Source organism: Hetaerina americana, unplaced genomic scaffold (assembly GCF_022747635.1).
Source record: "Hetaerina americana unplaced genomic scaffold, ioHetAmer1.1.p SCAF_83, whole genome shotgun sequence".
Classification (NCBI taxonomy): Eukaryota; Metazoa; Arthropoda; class Insecta; order Odonata; family Calopterygidae; genus Hetaerina; species Hetaerina americana.
The window spans coordinates 1,409,858-1,430,122 of record NW_027287461.1 but is presented as its reverse complement, the minus strand read 5'-3'; the positions used below and the strand labels follow the sequence as shown (position 1 = coordinate 1,430,122).

Genomic DNA, 20,265 nt, shown 5'->3' with positions numbered 1-20,265 from the left:
AGATGCATACAATAAAAGCCAATGGAATCAAAGGAAGGTTTTTATTTTTTTACCATTAGCTGATTTTAAATCTTTCGAATCGTTACCAATTTAGCATTTGGGAATCGTGGGTCTGCATGTTTTCTGGACATGTTATTTCAGAAATAGTGTCACCTGATAACTCTAAGAAATAATTTAAAAAAATATCTTTAACGAATTCTTCATTTTAACTCATTAATTAACCAAAATTGCCATAACGAAAATTACGAAATTGAACAGCGACTTCCGGGCATGCGACTAGTGAGTTGTCAGCGAAAGAGACAGCTGTTTCGTGCGTAAGTGTGTGTTCGTGCTATCGCAAAATGCTTGATTTGTTTACTATTTTTAGTAAAGGTGGCATAGTACTATGGTGCTTCCAAAGTACTAGCCAAATATTTACACCGTCAGTGAATGCCTTAATCAGAGGTGTCATTCTTCAAGTAAGTATTACGTTGTAATGCAGAGAACTAGCATGCATGTTTGTCTAAAACTATTCTGTGGGTACTTATTATGTGCTAATTTGTCTCTTCATTTATGAATTTTCCATTTTTTAGGAGAGGACTGGACAAAATAATTTTGAGCATAATGCTCTATCGCTTAAGTATAAATTAGACAATGAGTTTGAACTTGTTTTTGTTGTTGCGTATCAGAAGATATTGCAGTTATCTTACGTTGACAAATTTCTAAACGATATCCATTTGGAATTTCGTGATAAATATAAAAATGAATTGCAGTTAGGGAGTTATTTTCAGGTGAGTGACATGGGTTTGAAAGGAGCATATTGCATGGTGTGTGACAGGGATTGAATTCAATTATGAATACTTTCGTAGGAATTTGACTTTTCTGACAACTTTCAAGTGGTTTTAACGGCTGCAGAACAATGGGGCAAACAGCAAGCCCGGGTTCCGAAGCCGATGCGAACCTTTGAGGAATCGCAGAAGTCCAAGAAGACAGTTTCTTCCATGATAGAAAGGAAGGGAGAAGAAAAGGAAAATAAGAAAGCCGGTACAGTTAAAATTGGTGATGGTTGTATGCATACGTTTACTAAAATTACTATCTTATAAGTCTCTATAAAAGTTTCTTATATTCCAGGAATGGTTTTCTACTGCGACGTCACACATAGCTTGTAAATATAGACATTTTCGTGGTTATGGTGAAGGAATGTTGTGTCCAGGTGGACGCTATATAAATACAATATAAATTGAGGGTTTGTTAGCGTAGTGGTACCAATTGCATGGTAAATTTTAATCACAATTGGCTTCCTGCCAATATTTTATGGGTCGCGGTAGTCCAGGAGTGGAGCATTGGACTACTGACCGGAAGGCCCGGGTTCGATTCCTGGGCAAGTCTCTCTGGGCACCTTAAGCTTCACTCAAGCTATGTAATTTTTCGTATACCTGGGAAACAATAACCGGCGTAGGGAAAGGAACTTGCCCCCCAACCCTATGTGAATTTCACACGTCATCAGGCTTAGTACTGGGTGAACTCTACCGAACCGACCTTCGAGTTTATTATTGTGTTTATGATTTTTTAATGGTCAGTATTTTAATTGACCGTGATTCCAGGTCACTTTGAATGTATAATATGTTTGATTTAATTTTTTTCTAATATTCGGCAGTAGTAGTTCTATTGGAGGCGACCGACAGCTAAGCTCATTTGCGTCTTTAGGAATGGATAATCTGCGATAACTACTATTCTAAGATTCGGATGAGATAACCAGGCATGATGAGATTTAAAAATGCTGCCTCCCACTCATTGCTCACTTAATTTCATCATGTATATTTATCTGCAGATCACCCTTGTATTGTTTTTTAATGCATCAAAAGTTGTGCATCAGATGTGACTGGTTGGCCATATTTTCCTAATTTTCCTTTTCAGTCTGAATTGTCATCCACGCTGTGCTCATGAGGTCTTTTCGTTTTTTTAAATTTATGTAAAGGGAAACCCCCTATAGGAATAAAAGAGGAATTGAAAAAAATATAGGATTTATCAAAATGAAGGCAAGCCAGAGAACTAAATAGTCGATGAAAATCAAAAGTGGTAATTGTAATGCTAATGGTATAGGCACCAAATTTTCTGATCATCACATAAGCATAGATAGGTACTGTAAATTCAATTTTTAGACATCGATAACTTTCCAAAGGAATAACTAGATATTCAGAAAGTTTTACTCATGTCCATATTATCACGATTCTGTGGTATCATCTATAAGGATTTTCGAGTTTCCCCTCATATCATTTTTGATGTCGTTTTGGCAAAATGGCAATTAGTGATTTTATTTAGTATTCTGCATGCAAAGTTATCGCTAAACCTTGGTCCACCATTTGGAATAAGAATGAAAACACTATGTAGATATAAATTAAATTTGTCTCACTGTTCATCATTTGTAAACAGTTAGTACTTCAAAACAGAAATTAGGATGAACCCTTGTGCCAAAATTTGCCATTGTTATAGATGTGATAAGAAAAAATATGAATGCATACAATACTACAATAAATAACAGAAATAACTACTATAAATGTACCTACCAATAACAAGGAAGATTCATTGCGTTTTTTGGGTTTAACCTGATTATTTGATGCCAAGTTCCTCCCATTTATTTGTTACATAATTTATTTTTTTCAATGTGGCTGTTATATCCTGTCAACAAATAATTAACTAGTCCCTTTTTTACTGCTTTCTTAATTTTTAATAAAATTCACTAAAAATTTTGTGAGAACATAACTCCTCCATGTTATAAGAAGTTAATTTTTTTGCTAATGAATTTTCCATTCAACATGATCTGTTTATATTTCCGATGTTGGTTACGATTACCTCTTATAGAACTACACATTTTATTTTTTTTATTTCAATAATCATATTGAGGTCTGCATCTCATTTGGTCAAAGCACATCGCTACCTGAAATGATGAGAATAGGCAGAGAGAAGATCATTTATCTTCCTTTGATTTTGTGGTCATATGTAGACACAGAAGCTACCAAGGCTTAGTTTATGGCTAATGGATAAGTTCATATGCCTGATGAGAGGAGGCATGTAGATCAAGACAAACACCATCTTCTATTTGTGCACACATTATCGTGTGATATCATCATAATTATTTTCATAGTATTTCCCATATTTTTCCTTTAATGGTTTTACATGTTTATTATTCTTATAATTATATTATTTAGCTAACCGGCAGACTATTTCAGGTAAAGGGAAGAAGAAAGGTGGTGGAGGTGGTGGTGGCATTAATGGTGATGGTTATAATATAAGTGAGTAATTATGGTGCTAATTGTGTGTGTTTATTCAGAAAATATCAAAATCTGAAGGTTTTAGATAAAGACACCTAATTTATTTACAGTTAAAGCACCAACTCCAGTCAAACAGGAGCCACCACCATCACCAATTGTCAATTCTAATGGAGAACTTGATGAAGAGACATTAATTCAAAACAGGCTGCGATTGCAGCAGAAAATGGCTGGACCTAAGAAAGGGAAGAATGAAAAGTGAGTGTATTAAGATAACAGCAAAGAAAGTGTCAGGGAACATTGTTACATTCTTGTCAGCTGTTCAGAAAAAGTTACTTTTAAGTACCATTTATTTCACAATTATATTGTTGAAGGTGATTACTTCACTGTAATATAAGGAGAGTACGGAAGAGAAAATTTTTATACAAGAAGGGGGAGGGGAAAGGGAAACATAAAAATTTAACTATTACTATAAATACCTTTCACCATCCTTGACCCACCATCTTCAAAATGTTCTGACTAGCAGCCTTTTTACTGCAAATTTCAAGCATTTACCCAAAAATCAATGGCTCCAGCTTCAAATTTGAGTGCAGGTGAATGATTATTCCACTGTTTGAAATTCTTGCATTTGTCCACCTTCTCTTCTTCAATCACCAGGAATATAATATTAGATGAGGCTGGTAAAGTTAAATGGGGCTCTTCAGCATCAAGATCGTAGGCACCCAAAATCTATGCCACAAAGTATTATCCAATCTGCAAATGAAAAAGAAACTTGAAAGGGCATTTTCTTTTGTGAAACATCTGGTATGTGCAGTAGCATGACATTTCCGGAGTGAAATTGATGAATGAACCCAATTTCTTTCTCCTAATTCTCCTATGTTTTGGTCCCATAATATTGGGAAAACCCTTGGATTGGGGAAACTTAAGATGTTAATGAAACTCGTGCATTTTTTTGGAAGTAGCAAGACTTTTGACAGGAGTGAAATTGATACTATTAAAAAAGGAATTATTTATTTGCAAATGGTACCACTTAAAATGGGAAAAAATTTATTTATTTTTCAACGTAATCTCCTTTCAGCTCTCTACACTTTTCCCAGTGATGTTCAATAAGTTCGATACCCTTTTTAAGAACTGCCTTGCTCCTCAAAATAGCCATTAACTGCTGACATCACGTCTTCATGGTTAGAAAATCTTTAACCACCGAGCCATTTTTTCAAGTGGGTGTACAGAAAATAATCTGAAGGGGCTACATCTGGCGAATAGGGTGCATGAGGTAGCAATTCAAACTTCAATTCATGAATTTTGGCCATTGCAATGGTGGATTTGTGAGGTGGTGCATTGTCTTGATGAAACAACACTTTCCTCTTAGCCAAATGCGGCTGCTTTTGCTTGATTTCTTCACTCAAATGTTGCAATAAGTTTGCATAATACTCGCTGTTGATAGTTTTTCCTTGTTCAGGATAGTCAATGAAAATTATCTCACGTACATCCCAAAAATACCAAAGCCATGACCTTGCCGGCAGATGAAATAGTTTTTGCCTTCTTTGGAGCTGGTTCTCCCTTTTGAATCCATTGTTTTGATTGCTCTTTTGTTTCTGATGTGAAGTAATAGACCCATGTTTCATCAATGGTTATGAAATGGCGTAAAAATTCTGCTTTGTTCCTGTGAAACTTTGCTAAACACTCAATTGAAACATCTTCATGACACTGATTTTGCTTGAGTGTGAGGCACCCATCTTGAACACAGTTCTCTCGTGTCCAAATTTTCTGTTATTTTGCAATGTACTGCACTTTTTGAAATGTGTACTATATCTGCTAGCTCGTGCATTTTCAGTTGATAATCATCCAGTATCACTTAGTGGATTTTCTTCACTGTTTCTGGAGTCATCACCTCATTTGGTCGACCAATGCAATGCTCGGCCTCGTTTAAACTCAATTTACCCAGTTACTCAATATTTTACTGTTGTAAACAAAGAAGCAGATTCAACCAGAGTAGAATCCAATTCAGCTTTTATATTGGTTGGGCTGAGGCCTATCAAATAAAAGTATTGTGTCACATAATGATGACCAATTTTCTCCATTTTCAAAAATTCACTGAAAACGTTCACTATTGATGGCTGCCAAACAAATACTAAACAATGTAGCGTCTTCAAACTTAAAACATATGCTTTACAGATTGCATACTTTCTAATGCAGTGATATTTTTCCAACAACTGCCGCCATGTCTAGGTCAGGCCGGGTACTTCTGGGACCACCCTCGTAAATTGACGATGAAAATTTAAAATGTGAACATTTACACATGTCATCATTTCCTACTTGACAGTGTTGAAGGCATACGGATGATAGGAAAATATGTTATTGCCATTTCAGCCTTTTGGAAATGGCACAAAATTAATAATAACCAATGATATTTTCACATTATTTATTATCGTTTTACTAGCAGGTTCATTCTCTATAAAGCCATTGTATATTTGTTTCAGTGATATTTCATGAGGATATTTTTTTGTCATTTTTGTTGTTCGTGAGCTGCTTCTTGTAAAGAGTATTCACTAGCTGAAATCATGGTTTGGTCATCTGCTAGGTGTGTTGTCATTACACATTTTAGGTTATTTAGAGTGTGCAGAAGTTGGCTGCTTTTGCCCAGTTTTGTAATTCTTACATTATTCAGAGTCACATTAAAGATAGGGAAGGACTTCCACTTTGCCCTAAAATTTACTTTTATTTTAAGTGTTTTTTTCCAGTATTTCTTATGCATGTCCTTTAATACATATATGATTACATGGCATGTTTAGGAACTTGAGGGATACCTCTCTTTTGTTGCAATATCCATTGAAGTTTCATGTAAAATAATTTTAATGCATAAGAGACGTATTTGAAAGATAACAGCCATTTGGTCAATCAAAGAATTTCTTTCTTAGAACTTTTTTTATTGACAATTTTAGTTTCCTACAAACCTACTTCACCTTTTCTACATAATTGCTGCCAACCTCTAAGCACTTTGTAATGCTACCCTAGCTTCTTTAATCCCTCATCATAGAAGTTTGCCACTGGGGAATAAAATCAGTTGACAACATTGGTATCGGTTTCCTCATCATATTCAAACAGTTGTCCATCAAGTACTGTTTCAAATAAGAAGGAGAAATGGTGACTAGGTGCTAGGTCCAGTCATCTCAGTCTTCTTGATATTGGTCTCTAAATTCTCGTCCACTCAATATTCTTTGCCCTTTGCATTTGCTGGTAAACATTTTCCCAACCAACAGTACCTACCTTGCACTTAACTTGGGATATCCAAGAATATTCTTTGCCCTTTGCATTTGCTGGTAAACATTTTCCCAACCAACAGTACCTACCTTGCACTTAACTTGGGATATCCAAGCTTTTCCATTACAATCGTGTTAGTAGTGATTCGTCCAGCATGCTCTTCATTATGCACATTTGGGCAGCTAGTTTTGAAGGCTCAAAACCATTGTCTAACCCAACCTTCACTCATTTTTTTTTGGTTCATTAATTAGTCGCAACTCGCAATGAATTTGGGCTGCTGATCATTCCTTTCCACTCGAAAATCAAATCACAGCATGCATTTTGCAATTACAGGAGCACATTTTTGTGGACATTATTATCAGCATTCACCCACAGGCAAAAGACTGCTAAAGCAAAACAATAACTTAAGTGGCTTTGGAACAATCAATAGATGGTGTGGCATGGTACAACTTTGTTCTGATCTACCCATATTAAAGTATACGAAAATGGCCCTTTTCAAATATGTCTCATGTTATATCAGTACTCATTTTCCCAATGAAATAACTTGAACAGGTAGCGTAAACAACAATCCCACTAATTATTGTAAATGAAAAGTTCATATCATGTTAGGAGAATTTATAAACAGCTGTCTAATGTGCATTTATTTATAATGAATGCTAATGTATATATGATAATTTTCAGTTTCTAATAAATCACACTTGCATAATGTCTTCCTATCATTAAAGTACCTACATGTATTTGCATAACTGAGATTTTACCCCTTTGAATGTAGGCTTCTACACATGCTATTCATTGGTAAAAATTAACTTTTGGGTAACACGGCATTAGCTGCGCACTCTAAAAAATTATTTATGTGAACATTATTTATTCAGATTCTGCGGTTAATATCCTCCATTTCAGAAGTGATTGTCACCTTAATTTGAAGTTTACTGGGCTCATTCCAAAAATAATGCAATTATCTTTTTAAAGTAATTTATTGAACCGATTTGCACAAACCCTTAAAATTCTTCAAAGTGCTGTCCTTTGGCCTCTACACATTTTTTCCAATGACGCTGCTATGACCGGTACACACCCTGGAAGGCATCTTTGGGGACCTCTCGCAAGGTCTTTTAATCATGGCTGATTGTATCTCTTCTGCTTTAATCGGAGGGCACAAAAAGAAGTCTGCTGGGGCGACATCAGGACTATAGGGGGGGGGGGGGGGCAGCATTGGCACCTGATGTTTGGCGAGGAACTCAGGGACTGGTAGCACGTTGTGGTAAGGTCCGTTGTCATGATGGAGTTGCCAGGTAGCAGAGATGTCTTTTCCCATCCTGATGACCCTTTTTTGGAGTCTTTCCAGCACATACACGTTGTGAATAGTGTTAACTGCCTATCCTTGAGGAAAAAACTCCTTACGGACGACTCATTTACTGTCAAAAAAGTCAATGAGCATTGTTTTCACTTTTGATTTGCTCATTCTTGTCTTTTTGGGCTTGGGGGACTGGTCAGTGGTCCACTCTGGGCTTTGGCATTTTGTTTCTGGGTCGTATTAAAAAAAAACCAAGGTTTCAACACCAGTGGTGATGCTGTCCAAATAATCAAGTTCATTTTCAATACATGGCAAAAGTTCACTTGATATTTCTGGTCGGTTGGTCTTTCGTCATATGGTCGCTGTGCAGAGGTTTGCAATAACTGACGCCCTGCCGCTTCCACCACTTGGAGAGCACTGAGACCGGTTTGAAACGAAGCTTAAGAGTCCCCCCACCTACTCCAAGTGGTTCGATCCCAATCTGACCAATAGGATTGGTGTGGGATATTCAATTGCATTACTTTTGGAACGCACTCGGTATATATATCATTAGACGTAATTGTTACACATCCTGAAGATAAAGACATCACATTTAGAGAAGCATTGTTCATTTAAATATTTTTTGTATGCTGATATCGAAAAGATCGTTTTTAATGAGAATTTACCCTTCTACTTTTGCTTATAATAATATTTTAATTCTTATCTTACATCCATGCATAGAACATTAATCTGACATGCTTCCTTTCAGAAAAAGTCCCAAGCCTCCTAAGGAAGGGAAGAAGCCCAGAATTTGGGATCTTGGAGGTAATAACAAGGATTTGGCTTTCTTGGAAAGAACAACAGATAAGCCTCCTAATGGAGAGGATACCACCAAGCATTCCTCACCAGATACAAATGTATGCATTAAAATATCTGCCCATGCTCGCCTATATTGCCTAAAAATTTGTAAATTTGATGATCATGTATATGAATTTCATGCTATGTAAATTTCTAGGTTTCCTGTAATCAATACATAAAATGAAAAACCTCCATATAACCTTTATATCACTCTGTTTTGGGGGAGTACAGTATGAATTCACTTTTAAAAGGTAATGTACATTTATTCTCTCTATTCATTAATGCTTATCAGATGGTTGGCCGAATGATTGGTGGAATAAAGGACATTGAAGTGGAGAGTGATTCAGAAGATGAAGAGAGTGATGAAGAGCAGCAGACTCCGTCCAATACCACTCAGAAATCTGCTCCCAAGTCTCGCTCTGTTTTCTCCATTTTCAGGTAGAACCATGTCTAATCTCTCATTACAATTTTTAATGAAAGATAGTTGATAAGGGTACCTAATTGACATTTGCACTAGATAGCCATTTACGGTCACGTTATACGAGGTCCATTCAAAAAGTATTGCAACTTTTGTGTTTTTCATTAATTACTTTTATTCATGAATATCTATTATGTCCCCTTCAAAGTAATCCCCTTCAGATATTATACACTTGTGCCAATGTTTTTTTCCAATCCTCGAAGTACTTAAAAATATCATTTTTCGTCATCTTGTTCAGCTCCTCCTTCAATGCAATCTTAATCTCGTCAATCGTAGCGTAGCAGTGCCTTTCATGGCCCTCTTCAGTTTTGGCCTTTCATGAGCCTCTTCAGTTTTGGCATCAAGAAAAAGTCACTGGGGTCAAGATCTGGGGAAACAGTGGCTGCAGCATCATTGGTGTGTTTTTTTGGCCAAAATCTAATCATTTCATCAACTCTTTGTATAAATATTCTCTATAATATTTTGTCCTGCTCATGGATTTTGAGTTATTATGCCCACAGAATGTATATCGCATAGACATGGCTAAAACATGTCTAGGGGACATGAAAACATGTACTTGTATACTGTATAAAGCCTGAAGACAGATATTTTCATGTAATTGTACTTTCCCTTATACTGTTCTTAGGGAAAGCAAAAAATTGTGGGTATGAATTAATAAATTGCATTTGGCAAAGTACATAAAATGGTGTAGATGGACTGTTTACTTGGAAAATAACAAGTTTTGACTTGGAAGCTAATTAATGGAAGTAGTAGTTTTAGAGTAGCGGACCAACGGCTAAGGTCATTTGCGTCATTAAGGATGGATGGGAAAAGAGGAAGGGAGGAGAGAAACCCAGCATCAACATTAGCCTACTCTGATCGAAAGGCACCAAGGGGTCTGCAGTTTAGCGTCCCATCCAATGGATGGCGTACTCTCTCAAAGGGCCCTCCTCAAAACACCTTCATAGTAGGGATTGAGACACCACTGAAAAATACCTGCTGCCTTTAGGATTCAAACTAGGACTCTCTGGGTGGGAAGCTAATGCGTTAGTCACTGCACCATCCTGATCCCTGCAAATTCATGCTTTTGAATTAAATCCTCTCAGGTCTTCTAGCAGGTTAGTCTCTCCTTGCTGCTGACGGTTTTGATAACCAACTCAGTGATCGAAACGTTGGGAGCAATGGAGATTCAACTCAGCAGATTCACCGCAAAACCCCAAGATCTTTCACCAAATTAATGCTCATTTTTTTTTTAAATTATGTAAAAATTAAAAGATATATTGTTGTTATTCGGTTACACTCTTTGATTTACTGATGGCAATTCATTAATTTTTCTCAAGTTTGGTGGAATAAATTCGGGATACAATGCTACCATAACGGTTAAATACTTCCTGAATCATATCTTGTCTCCTCAATAGAAATCACCGTAGCTTAAATATAGGAATATGTTAAGTTTATAAGCTTGTTAAGTATGAAGCATAATGTGTGTTTCTATGATGGTGTACGAAACAATATTATCTGATGCATTGAATTGTGTTCTCTTGTAGTGGTTTGGTAGGAAGCAAGAGCCTTACTACAGAGCAAATGAAACCAGCTCTTGAGAAACTGAAGGACCACCTCATCACAAAGAATGTGGCTGCTGATATTGCATACAAGCTGTGTGACTCTGTCTCTGCAAAATTGGAAGGAAAGGTATATAGTATTATCTATTAATTTTATTTCCAAAATCTCTTATGGTAAATTTGAAATAAACTTCTATTGTTAATCCCTATTAACCTCTCAACACTGGTCCCCTATGTGCAATTACCTGCTGAAACCAATTTTATCTTAAATCCTGTGTCATTCCTGTAACTTAATTTTCAATTCGTATCCATATTTAATGGCAATTCTTACCAATGGCTTCTGGAATTGATATTATTTTTCCTCTGTTCTTTGATCTAAATTGTCATGAGGTTGCACTTTTCCAATGGCATTAATCTCTCAAAAATATTCGCAAGCACTAATGCAGTGTCAGTCAATCCACATCAAGGCACACTCTGACAAGTTTGAACCTGTTATAGCTCACCCACGTTTGGAAACAATATTGGCACTATCACAAATTTTGCTAATTTACACTAAAATGCATAACTTTAGGCCACTTGGAGAACTGCAAAACATTTACCCATTTAATTGTAGTTAAAATTAGATAGTAATGAATTATTATTCAAAATATTTAAATAAAAAATTTCCATAGTATGCACATTGGTCTTGAGGTTTGCCAAATGGCTATAATAAGAATGGTATGAGCGGTTTGAATGCCTTCTCCACCTATTCTTCTGTGTGCAGTCATTTGATTGAATTCTTTTGTACACTGAAGTTTAACAATAAATTAGGGTTTTTTTCATAATCTTTCAGGACCCTGATCCATTTTATTACCATGTATGTTTTGCCCTTTTTGACTGTAATCATGCTCCACTCATGTCAAAAGCAAGTGGTTGGCATAGAAACTCAGGTCTCCTCATCAAAAACAGCCTCTCTCTCATGATTTGTTTTAGACCCCTGCTGCCAAGTCTAATACAGATGCTTAAGACGTGTCTTATTTGAAGTTTTTGCATAGTTTATAAAGTTAATTAGTGTTAATCATCTCCAATATAAGACCATGCTCATGACAAAACTGTATATGGATTTCAGGGATTTGTAATTCATTTGAGGGTAATCCTCTCTGTTTAATAGCTGATCATAATGGAAAAACACTAACTCTCATCTCCCTTAAGTCTATAAGATGCGGAATTGCAAAAAGGTATGCAGTTAACCTGGGATTCTGAAGTTACAAAATAAGCCATTAGCTTTTGATAGTGTTTACTGGAAATGAACTTTATTGTAAAATAAATTCACTGTAATATGAGAATCCACTAGCTTGAAAATGTGACCCTTTTTTGGTCCTGGTTGTGGATGATTTATTATAAAGAAAGTTGTAGTTGAGCTGTTGACTTAGAAATTTAGTGGTTTGGGACATTTGACTACAGACCTGATGGTTTCAGGTTCAAATCTATCTGGTCTTGAGTAAGCCATTTTTATTGGTCATTTACTGAGTTGGAGTTGCAGTGATCCTTCATCCTGTCAAATATACCTCATAGTTTTATATTTAAAATTATGTATTTACATGAATAATTCAATATGTGTTTGAAGGTTGGTGAAAAAATTCTAATTAAAATGGAAAATTCCCCCATCAAAAAATTACATTTTATTCCTTGAAGCAATGTTGTTTAGAGTGCACTTTCAATGCTTCATTATGGTTAAGCATAAATTAAGTTTTTAGAGTCACTTTTTTTAGGAAAGCATTTTTCACACTGGTCCAATTATTCAAAATATTGTAGAGTTAAAAGTATTTATATTTATTATAATTAATGCCATTAAAATTATAATGCTTGAAATTTTAATATTTTAGGTCCTTGGAACCTTTGAAAGTATTGCCTCGACGGTACGTTCTACGTTGAATGAATCACTTGTTCAAATTTTATCACCTCGTCGGCGTGTTGATGTTCTCCGTGATGTGATAGAAGCTCAGAGGCAGCATCGACCTTATGTGGTCACATTTTGTGGTGTTAATGGTGTGGGAAAGTCAACTAATTTGGCTAAGGTTTGTAATTGACTTAGTCTAAAAGCTTGTATTTTTGGTAACCCTATGCACTCTGCCGTTTTCACTCTTAAACTTGTAGGCATTATTCAAAATAAATGGAGATTGCATTTTTCTCTCTTTTATGTTGGAAATTTAACTCAATGAAATAAATTACTTGATATTGAATGGATGAGAACTCTCATGGCCCATTAATGGAGACTTTGAGTTTTTGGGAGTACTCTACATTGTCTTGGTAAAATGCCAACATTTCTTCTCCTCTGCCATAGACTTCAAATTCAATCCTGACTGAAGTTTCTGGTAGAGGAGAAAGAAGACTCGTGGATATTTCACCAAGGTGACATGCAGTAATCCCAAAAACTATATCCTCAGACGAGATGTTACTTAAGACTAACACCACATGTTCTTGCAAGGTATTGTGTTGATATAGTTGTTAAAAAAATATTTTTTTTCCAATTTTAGATATGCTTTTGGCTGATTGAGAACAATTTTCGAGTGCTGATTGCAGCTTGTGATACTTTCCGTGCTGGTGCAGTGGAACAATTGCGTACCCACACTCGTCATCTTAATTCTTTACATCCCCCTGAGAAACATGGTGGTCTTCAAATGGTTCAGCTCTACGAGAAGGGATATGGTAAATTTGTTCATTTGGACTTAGTGAGTGAACTAACCTCAATAATTAAGTTGCCTGATAACTAAACATAACATGAAGGGATCATTGGAATTTATAAGGTTTTCGTAATCTTATTTTTTAGCTTACTAATACTTTCAATAGAAACTGCAATAGTAATCTTTTGAGTGATTCTTTTGTCAACATTGGTGCTAAATTCTTTTTACTGCTGCTAGAAATGAGTATATTCATGCTCTGGATGGAATAATGTTGATATGTTATATCATTGCTAGACACATTGTCGTATGAGATATATCATGCCTTCTGCATGGAGTAAATTAAATATGTATGTACATACACAAGGTCTGTCCGGAAATTATCCAGGCAAACAATGTTTTGAGAAAACAGCCTACCTAGAACAATGAGGCCTTAGTCCTCTTCAAAGTACTCCCCTTGGGATCTCACACACTTATCCCAGTATCTTTTCACTTTTTAAAACAGTCTGCATTGTCCTTTTTTGGAAAGATCATCATCTGCCTTGTTGCATTCTCCTTTATCTCATCAATCAACTCTTTGGAAGACTGGGCTTTTGTTTTGGGGATTGTAGACCCATGACTCATCTTCAGTTATGACCTTTTTTTAAAAAACCTGGGTCGTCATTTGCAGCTTGCAGTAAATCCTTTTAAACTGCAGCATGAAAGTCTTGACATTCATTTATTTATTTCTCATCAATCCAAAAACTACCTCAGCCTTTACATCTGACTTTTAAAAATAATATAACAATAGGCAATTACAAACACCCAAGCCCTAGATGGAGGAAAATCCACCTAGGCAGGAATAGAACAAACAACCTCTGGGTTGGCAGGCAAGGATGTTACCCAGCCGCCAATGGAGCCGGCTATGAAATAAAAGGGAATGTCCCTTGGCAGCTGATGATCATTTTTACCGATAGTTTTGAAAGGTGGAAGGGGCAATGGGATGAGTGTGTGAGGTTCCAAGGGGAATACTTAGAAGGGGACTGTGGTCCCATTGTTCTAGGTAGGCTATTTTTCTCAAAATATTGCCTTACTGGATCCTTTCTGGACAGACCTCATATATTTTTTTCAGGCATTCACCTTGTAAGTAGTAGGGCAACATATACATGGTGCTGCAACATAACTTCCTTTTTCTCGAAATGCAATAAAACCCATTTTATGAAACTGAATATTTTTATTATTTTATTAATGTAGGTTCATATTTAAAGTTTCGTTTTACACAGTTTTTAAAATTAAATCAGGTAGGTGACGATACCCCCCCATTCTCCATATACTGAATAAGCTGATTTCTGGCATTTGTCATGACCCTTATCAGCATAGCAGTAGATATGTTGGCAATTTCTGCCCAGATTTTGTCATTCTGGTATTGCAGGGTCCTTGGATGGTCGAAATAAACGTGGGATTGGAAAAAACCCCACATAAAATTGCAAGTGGCCAAATCAGGGGAGCGGGCTGCCCACTCCAAATTGCCCCTTATTGAGATGAGACGCTCCAGTAAGTGTTCCCTCTATACAACCATAGAAGCCCTTGAAGTGTGAGCCGTTGCTCCGTTCTGTTGGAACCAAAAGTCCCCAGGTCCCCAAGTCCAGTTCATCAAGTCGTGAAAAACAAAGTTCCTCCAGCATGTTTACATACCGGTGTGAATCCACTGTCACTGTGACCTCATTTTATTCAAAAAACCAGGGACCAGCAATACCGACTGAGGAAATTGCACACCACACTTTGACTTTAAGTGAATGCAAAGGCATTTGATGTAATTTTCTGGGATTGGTGTCTGCCCAGTAGCACATGTTATGTGTACGTTATGTGTATTGATGTATCCACTCACATGAAAAACACAATTGCGTCTTTAGGAATGTTTTCAAGAAGAGCCTCACATGCGTTCGTCTGAGAATTGAAGTCACGTTCGAAGAATTCATGTACAATTGCCAACTTGTAAGGATGTTAATGAAGGTCATCGTGAAGAATTCGCCTCACTGAACGATCAGAACGTCCTAGGGCTGACGCATCTATGTGCGCAAAATACCGTGGGGATTGCAAGATGGCGGCTCTCACTGCCTCAATATTCTTTGGTGATCTGAAGGGCTGAGGGACTCCAGTTCTTCGTCTTGTCACACTTGCACTTTGTCTGAATGTAGTGACCCATGTAGCAAATGATTTCCGGTCTGGGACGGCCCAACCTTAGAAGCAATTTCAGAAGGCCTGCTGGGTTGCAAACACAGAACATCCATTCGAAAAGTAGGCCTCGATGGCAAACGCATGGTCCTTACTTCCTATGCATGATGGCAACTGACGGGGGTGGGGGAAAACTTAAGAACTCCATTTGTAAAATGAGACCACTCTTCCCTAGCTACGACCTCTACAGTCTGATTGGCATGTATTTCAAAAAAGGAAGTTATGTTGCCACACCCTGTAGAAATGAAACTTCAAGAATTGTATTATTTTGAGCTTCCATAATCTTCTGTTGTTATAGGCAAGGATGCTGCTGGAATTGCTATGGAAGCGATCAACTTTGCTCGTGATTCAAAGATTGATATTGTGCTGGTGGACACTGCAGGACGAATGCAGGACAATGAGCCTCTAATGAGGGCTCTTGCAAAGGTATTTTCACTTATCTATGTATTTAATTGGTGTACTTTATATGTGGTAATACATGGACAGAAGATAATGTTCTAGGTTGTTTCATAAGTTAGTAAAAAAATCCATTCCAGTATTATCAGAAAAATGCCATTTATTTAATTAATATTTAATTCTTCAGCTAGATTGAATTATGCTTAAATTAAAAATCAGATTGATATCATTAGGGTGATAATATGTTAGGATTACAGTCAAGCTCGTATACCCTAATCATGTGTTATAAGCACTTCATAATGACAGCCTAAAAAACTATAAGGTAACATATTAGTACAAAAGGAGTCTGAGGATAAAATTATGCATTCAGAAGACAACTTAAATCAAATTACAGTGAAAATGTGTGTACCAAGCATCATAATAAAAAGAATTTTAAAATAGCCAAATGAGAGCAAAAATAAAATTTGGTGAGTGTAATACAGTGAGTGAAACCCCAAAATATAAGTGCTCCTATATTTGCCATGACACCTCAGTTTTGGGAGTAAAAGACAATGCAGAGACTGGCACCTATAGTATTGTGCCATTTCATATTAAGATCCTTCCTGGTTGATCCATTGATCCAAACTAAAATGAAGTTGTTTCTTTGCTCAGCCTTGTGTGTTGTTACAGTTCACCAGTATCAAGTTTAATAGGGATAAAGTTTCCTTTTGTGGAAAATGAAATATTAATGGATCGTTAGTAATATACTACATACACTAAAATTAAAAATATCCAGATTTTCACATTCTTATTGATAATTCATTACATGCTGAAGATTATATTAGCATAATGTAAAAATTAGTTTTTAAACTGGATATCTCTATGGTTAACAGAACCAGTAGTGTATTAAAAGTAGCATACCATTCTATCTGTTGAATAATGCTGTTTTATTTATTTCTCCTTTCAACAAGTTGAATTAATTGTTTGAAATTAACTCTTTCAGTTGATTAAAGTGAATGAGCCCGATCTTGTTTTATTTGTTGGTGAAGCTCTTGTTGGTAATGAAGCTGTTGATCAACTGGTGAAGTTTAACCAGGCTTTGGCTGATTTCTCTTCTTCTGCAAATCCTCATCTAATAGATGGAATTGTTCTTACAAAGTTCGATACCATTGATGACAAGGTAACTATGGATCTCTTTCTGGCATTTTAAACTTTCTGAAACCAAAAGTCTCTTTGGACACAAAACTATAGGGAAATATTAAATAAATTATTCATATGTAATTGGTAAAAAAATGTGTTTTGGAAATGAAATTATATTTCTTTGTCCTGAATAAGTGGGAAATAGTACATTTTATGAGAAGTAACATTTTTTGCATTGCCTATCTTGAAAGGAACAACATGAGATGTATGAGCATTGGAAAATTGTTTCGCTTAACAAGTTTTGCATTATGAGAATGATTCCGGAACATATTATGCTTAATGCCCAAGGTTCCACTGTATAAATAAAATTAGGTGAGCCATGTGTAGATATTTCAAGTTGAAAAATTAAAAAAGCAATATTTCCATTCGAATTGACTCCATCCTCACAATTTGCATAATTTTATTTAAAAATGTGGCTCCAGTAGCTTTTCACAGTTCACATTTATCATTTCCCTGCTATTAAAATGGTCATGTAAGAAATTATGTACTACTAAAGCCTGCATCTTCAGCCTTAGTTCATTGAGAGTTAATAAGTAACAGCAATTTGATTTATTATTTTGAGGTTTTCTTTACAGTTTACAAGTTTTAACTTACATAATATTTTCTCACATGTTTTTTTAATTGAAACTGTTCATTAAATCACCAGACTCAACGGTAACCACGGTGAAATTATTTACAAATAGTAGAAATAACTTGGTATGACTCATTTCTACTAATACATTAACACGAGTCTTGCAATGTTATTTCTGTGAACTAAAATTGCTTTTGTTGAAAATATCCTTTGAGTATTAGCCACATCCCTTATAATGTAACTATTGTACCAGTTACTTTTACTTTATTATGTATTTTGCTATGGTGTGCATAATATTTAGCATCAAGTGATTTACCTTTTTCTTTAATTTACTAGGTTGGAGCAGCTATCTCAATGGCATATATTACAGGGCAGCCTATTGTGTTTGTTGGTACTGGACAGACATACACTGATCTCAAGTCACTAAATGCTAAAGCAGTTGTTCATGCTTTAATGAAGTAAATAAATTGTTGTTGTTGACCTTTGTGAGATGTACTTATTATTTTGTATAGAAATTTTGGATAAATTACCATTGTTAAATTGTATAGAACAGAAATCAATACTCTTAAATGTTTTCTCTGTATCATTATATTGTGTAAAAATTTGGTTTATTATTTAACTCTAACTTAAGTTGGATCAATTCCCCAGTTGATAAAATGGCCTTTCATTTAGAAGAGAGGCAAGATGAATTTTACTTTGCTCTCAAATTTTGCCACCTATTTTTATTTGATTTATGAATATAGTTATTTTTGTTAAACAGTTGAGAGATAAGTAAAATGCAGAATGATTTGGGTGGCTGAATGGGGAAATTTCAGCTTCAAGTTTACAGAATACTGGGTTCATTCTACTCCAATCCTCTACTACCATGCCTACCTCTTCCAAGGTCTTCATGATTTTAGCTCATTGTTAATATGTTATGTAAATATTGGTTTATTTTAATTAAAGTATTATATTGTTTATAAAGTTCCATCAACTTTTAGTAAAGAAATTTACTCTGGAGATTTAAAAAATTGTAATATTAGTTTTGCAGTGAACTGCATGATTATTTTTTATGTACTTTTTTAAGTTCTTACATTATGTCAATTTCTTAAAATTGCTTGATTGGCAGTGGATTTTAAGAAGCATTCAGGTTATTGGATTGATTTTTAACTAACGTGTATGTGGTCTATAAAAAATGGTGCTAACCCATTTGATCCATTCTATACAATTGTCAATATATATAATATGGCAGTCACCATTTAATAGGAATGATTGCAGGTGATAATTTAAAGGCCGAATATATGTGTGGTTGTACTAAAAAAGTGTGCATATTTATTGATACAATGGTATATTTTCCTTAATGACCAATGGCTAATTGGATATCTATTTCTCTTTTTCAACACAGCCAATTTTTACCATATAAAATTCTTCTTATGAAAATTTCTTTTTTGAATTAAATTGGCTCCATTTTATTGAAATACTTCATTTATTCAGTTCCTGGGAAATTACACAAATGGGGTATTGATTTGGATTTCATATACATCACATTAATATTCTTACAGCGGAAAACCACAATCTGTTGCACATTATCAAGTGGCCCAAAGAAAAGACAATGACTATACGCAGAGTTAATAACTTCTCTGGGAAATAAGTTCCCAATAGACCATTACTGGTGTTCATACACATTAATTCTTAAATAAAATTCCAAAGAAACTGCGGGAGATGCCGCAACGGTAACTTTTAACAGTCATCCGCTAATGTGCATTTCAATGCAACAATTTCAGAGTGTAAAAATCATTCGCCTTGACTGGGATCCCAGTCAAGGCGAATGATTTTTACACTCTGAAATTGTTGCATTCTTAAATAAAATTGAGATGAAATAAATGAATTTATTTCCATTGAAAAAGTTAGGGAAAGATTCATATTAAATGAAGCATTCTCATGAAGGTGAGAATCATCAGCATAGGTCTCCAGAATCAGATGCTAACTAATGTTTACCTCCATTACATATTCCTCCCTGATTAAGTGACAGTGAGGTTTACGCAATGGGTAACATGATACAAATTGCTCCGATTTCTCATTTATGGCTGTTGACTCATGAATCAGATTGCTTTTTCCTATGCACACCTGCCAGCAGCATAATGATAAGACCAGCAGTAGATAGTGAAAGACCATAGACTCATGGTCTAGAGTATGCTTGTCTGCTTATATTGTTAGCAATGAACACAATGTATTATTTATTGGCATTATTGATCTAAATTACATTCCTTCCCTGATGTAGCTGGTCTAAGTAGGTTACTCAATTCTCATGCTACTTTGTGTAAACTTCATAAAAAATACAAGACTGCATAGCACTACAGTCTCATGATGTCATGGTAATAATCAAGAGAGCTTTTTCATCAGTAGCTTCTCATCGATCACAAGATACCTGGATATTTGCAACAGAAGTAAATTCGGCCAGGGATGGTCTGCTATGGACAAAGCGACTGATGTAGCTATACCATTTTGCTGTCAGAAATCTTGAAGGGCCCTTGGGGAAATTCTTGCCGTCTGCAGCAACAACCCACTAAGTCATTGGTTGTGTGACTCCAAGCCTACTGCAAGGCATTC

General features: G+C 35.6%; 1 protein-coding gene across 2 annotated transcripts; it reads left to right on the top strand.

The window, feature by feature from the left end:
• The first annotated feature begins 156 nt into the window (after positions 1 to 156).
• On the top strand, positions 157 to 18,645 carry SrpRalpha (signal recognition particle receptor alpha). Of its 2 annotated transcripts, XM_071597259.1 has the most exons (13): positions 158 to 458; positions 573 to 770; positions 849 to 1,023; positions 3,210 to 3,272; positions 3,362 to 3,506; positions 8,549 to 8,696; positions 8,930 to 9,075; positions 10,642 to 10,786; positions 12,522 to 12,713; positions 13,173 to 13,344; positions 15,829 to 15,956; positions 16,909 to 17,085; positions 18,013 to 18,645. In XM_071597259.1, exons 1-13 carry the CDS (start codon positions 342 to 344, stop codon positions 18,136 to 18,138), a joined length of 1,932 nt encoding a protein of 643 aa, XP_071453360.1. In that variant the 5' UTR covers positions 158 to 341; the 3' UTR covers positions 18,139 to 18,645. The 2 variants fall into 2 exon arrangements, with proteins under 2 accessions (XP_071453361.1, XP_071453360.1); XM_071597260.1 differs by lacking the exon at positions 3,210 to 3,272 and having other exon boundaries at positions 157 to 458.
• Positions 18,646 to 20,265: the final 1,620 nt, after the last annotated feature.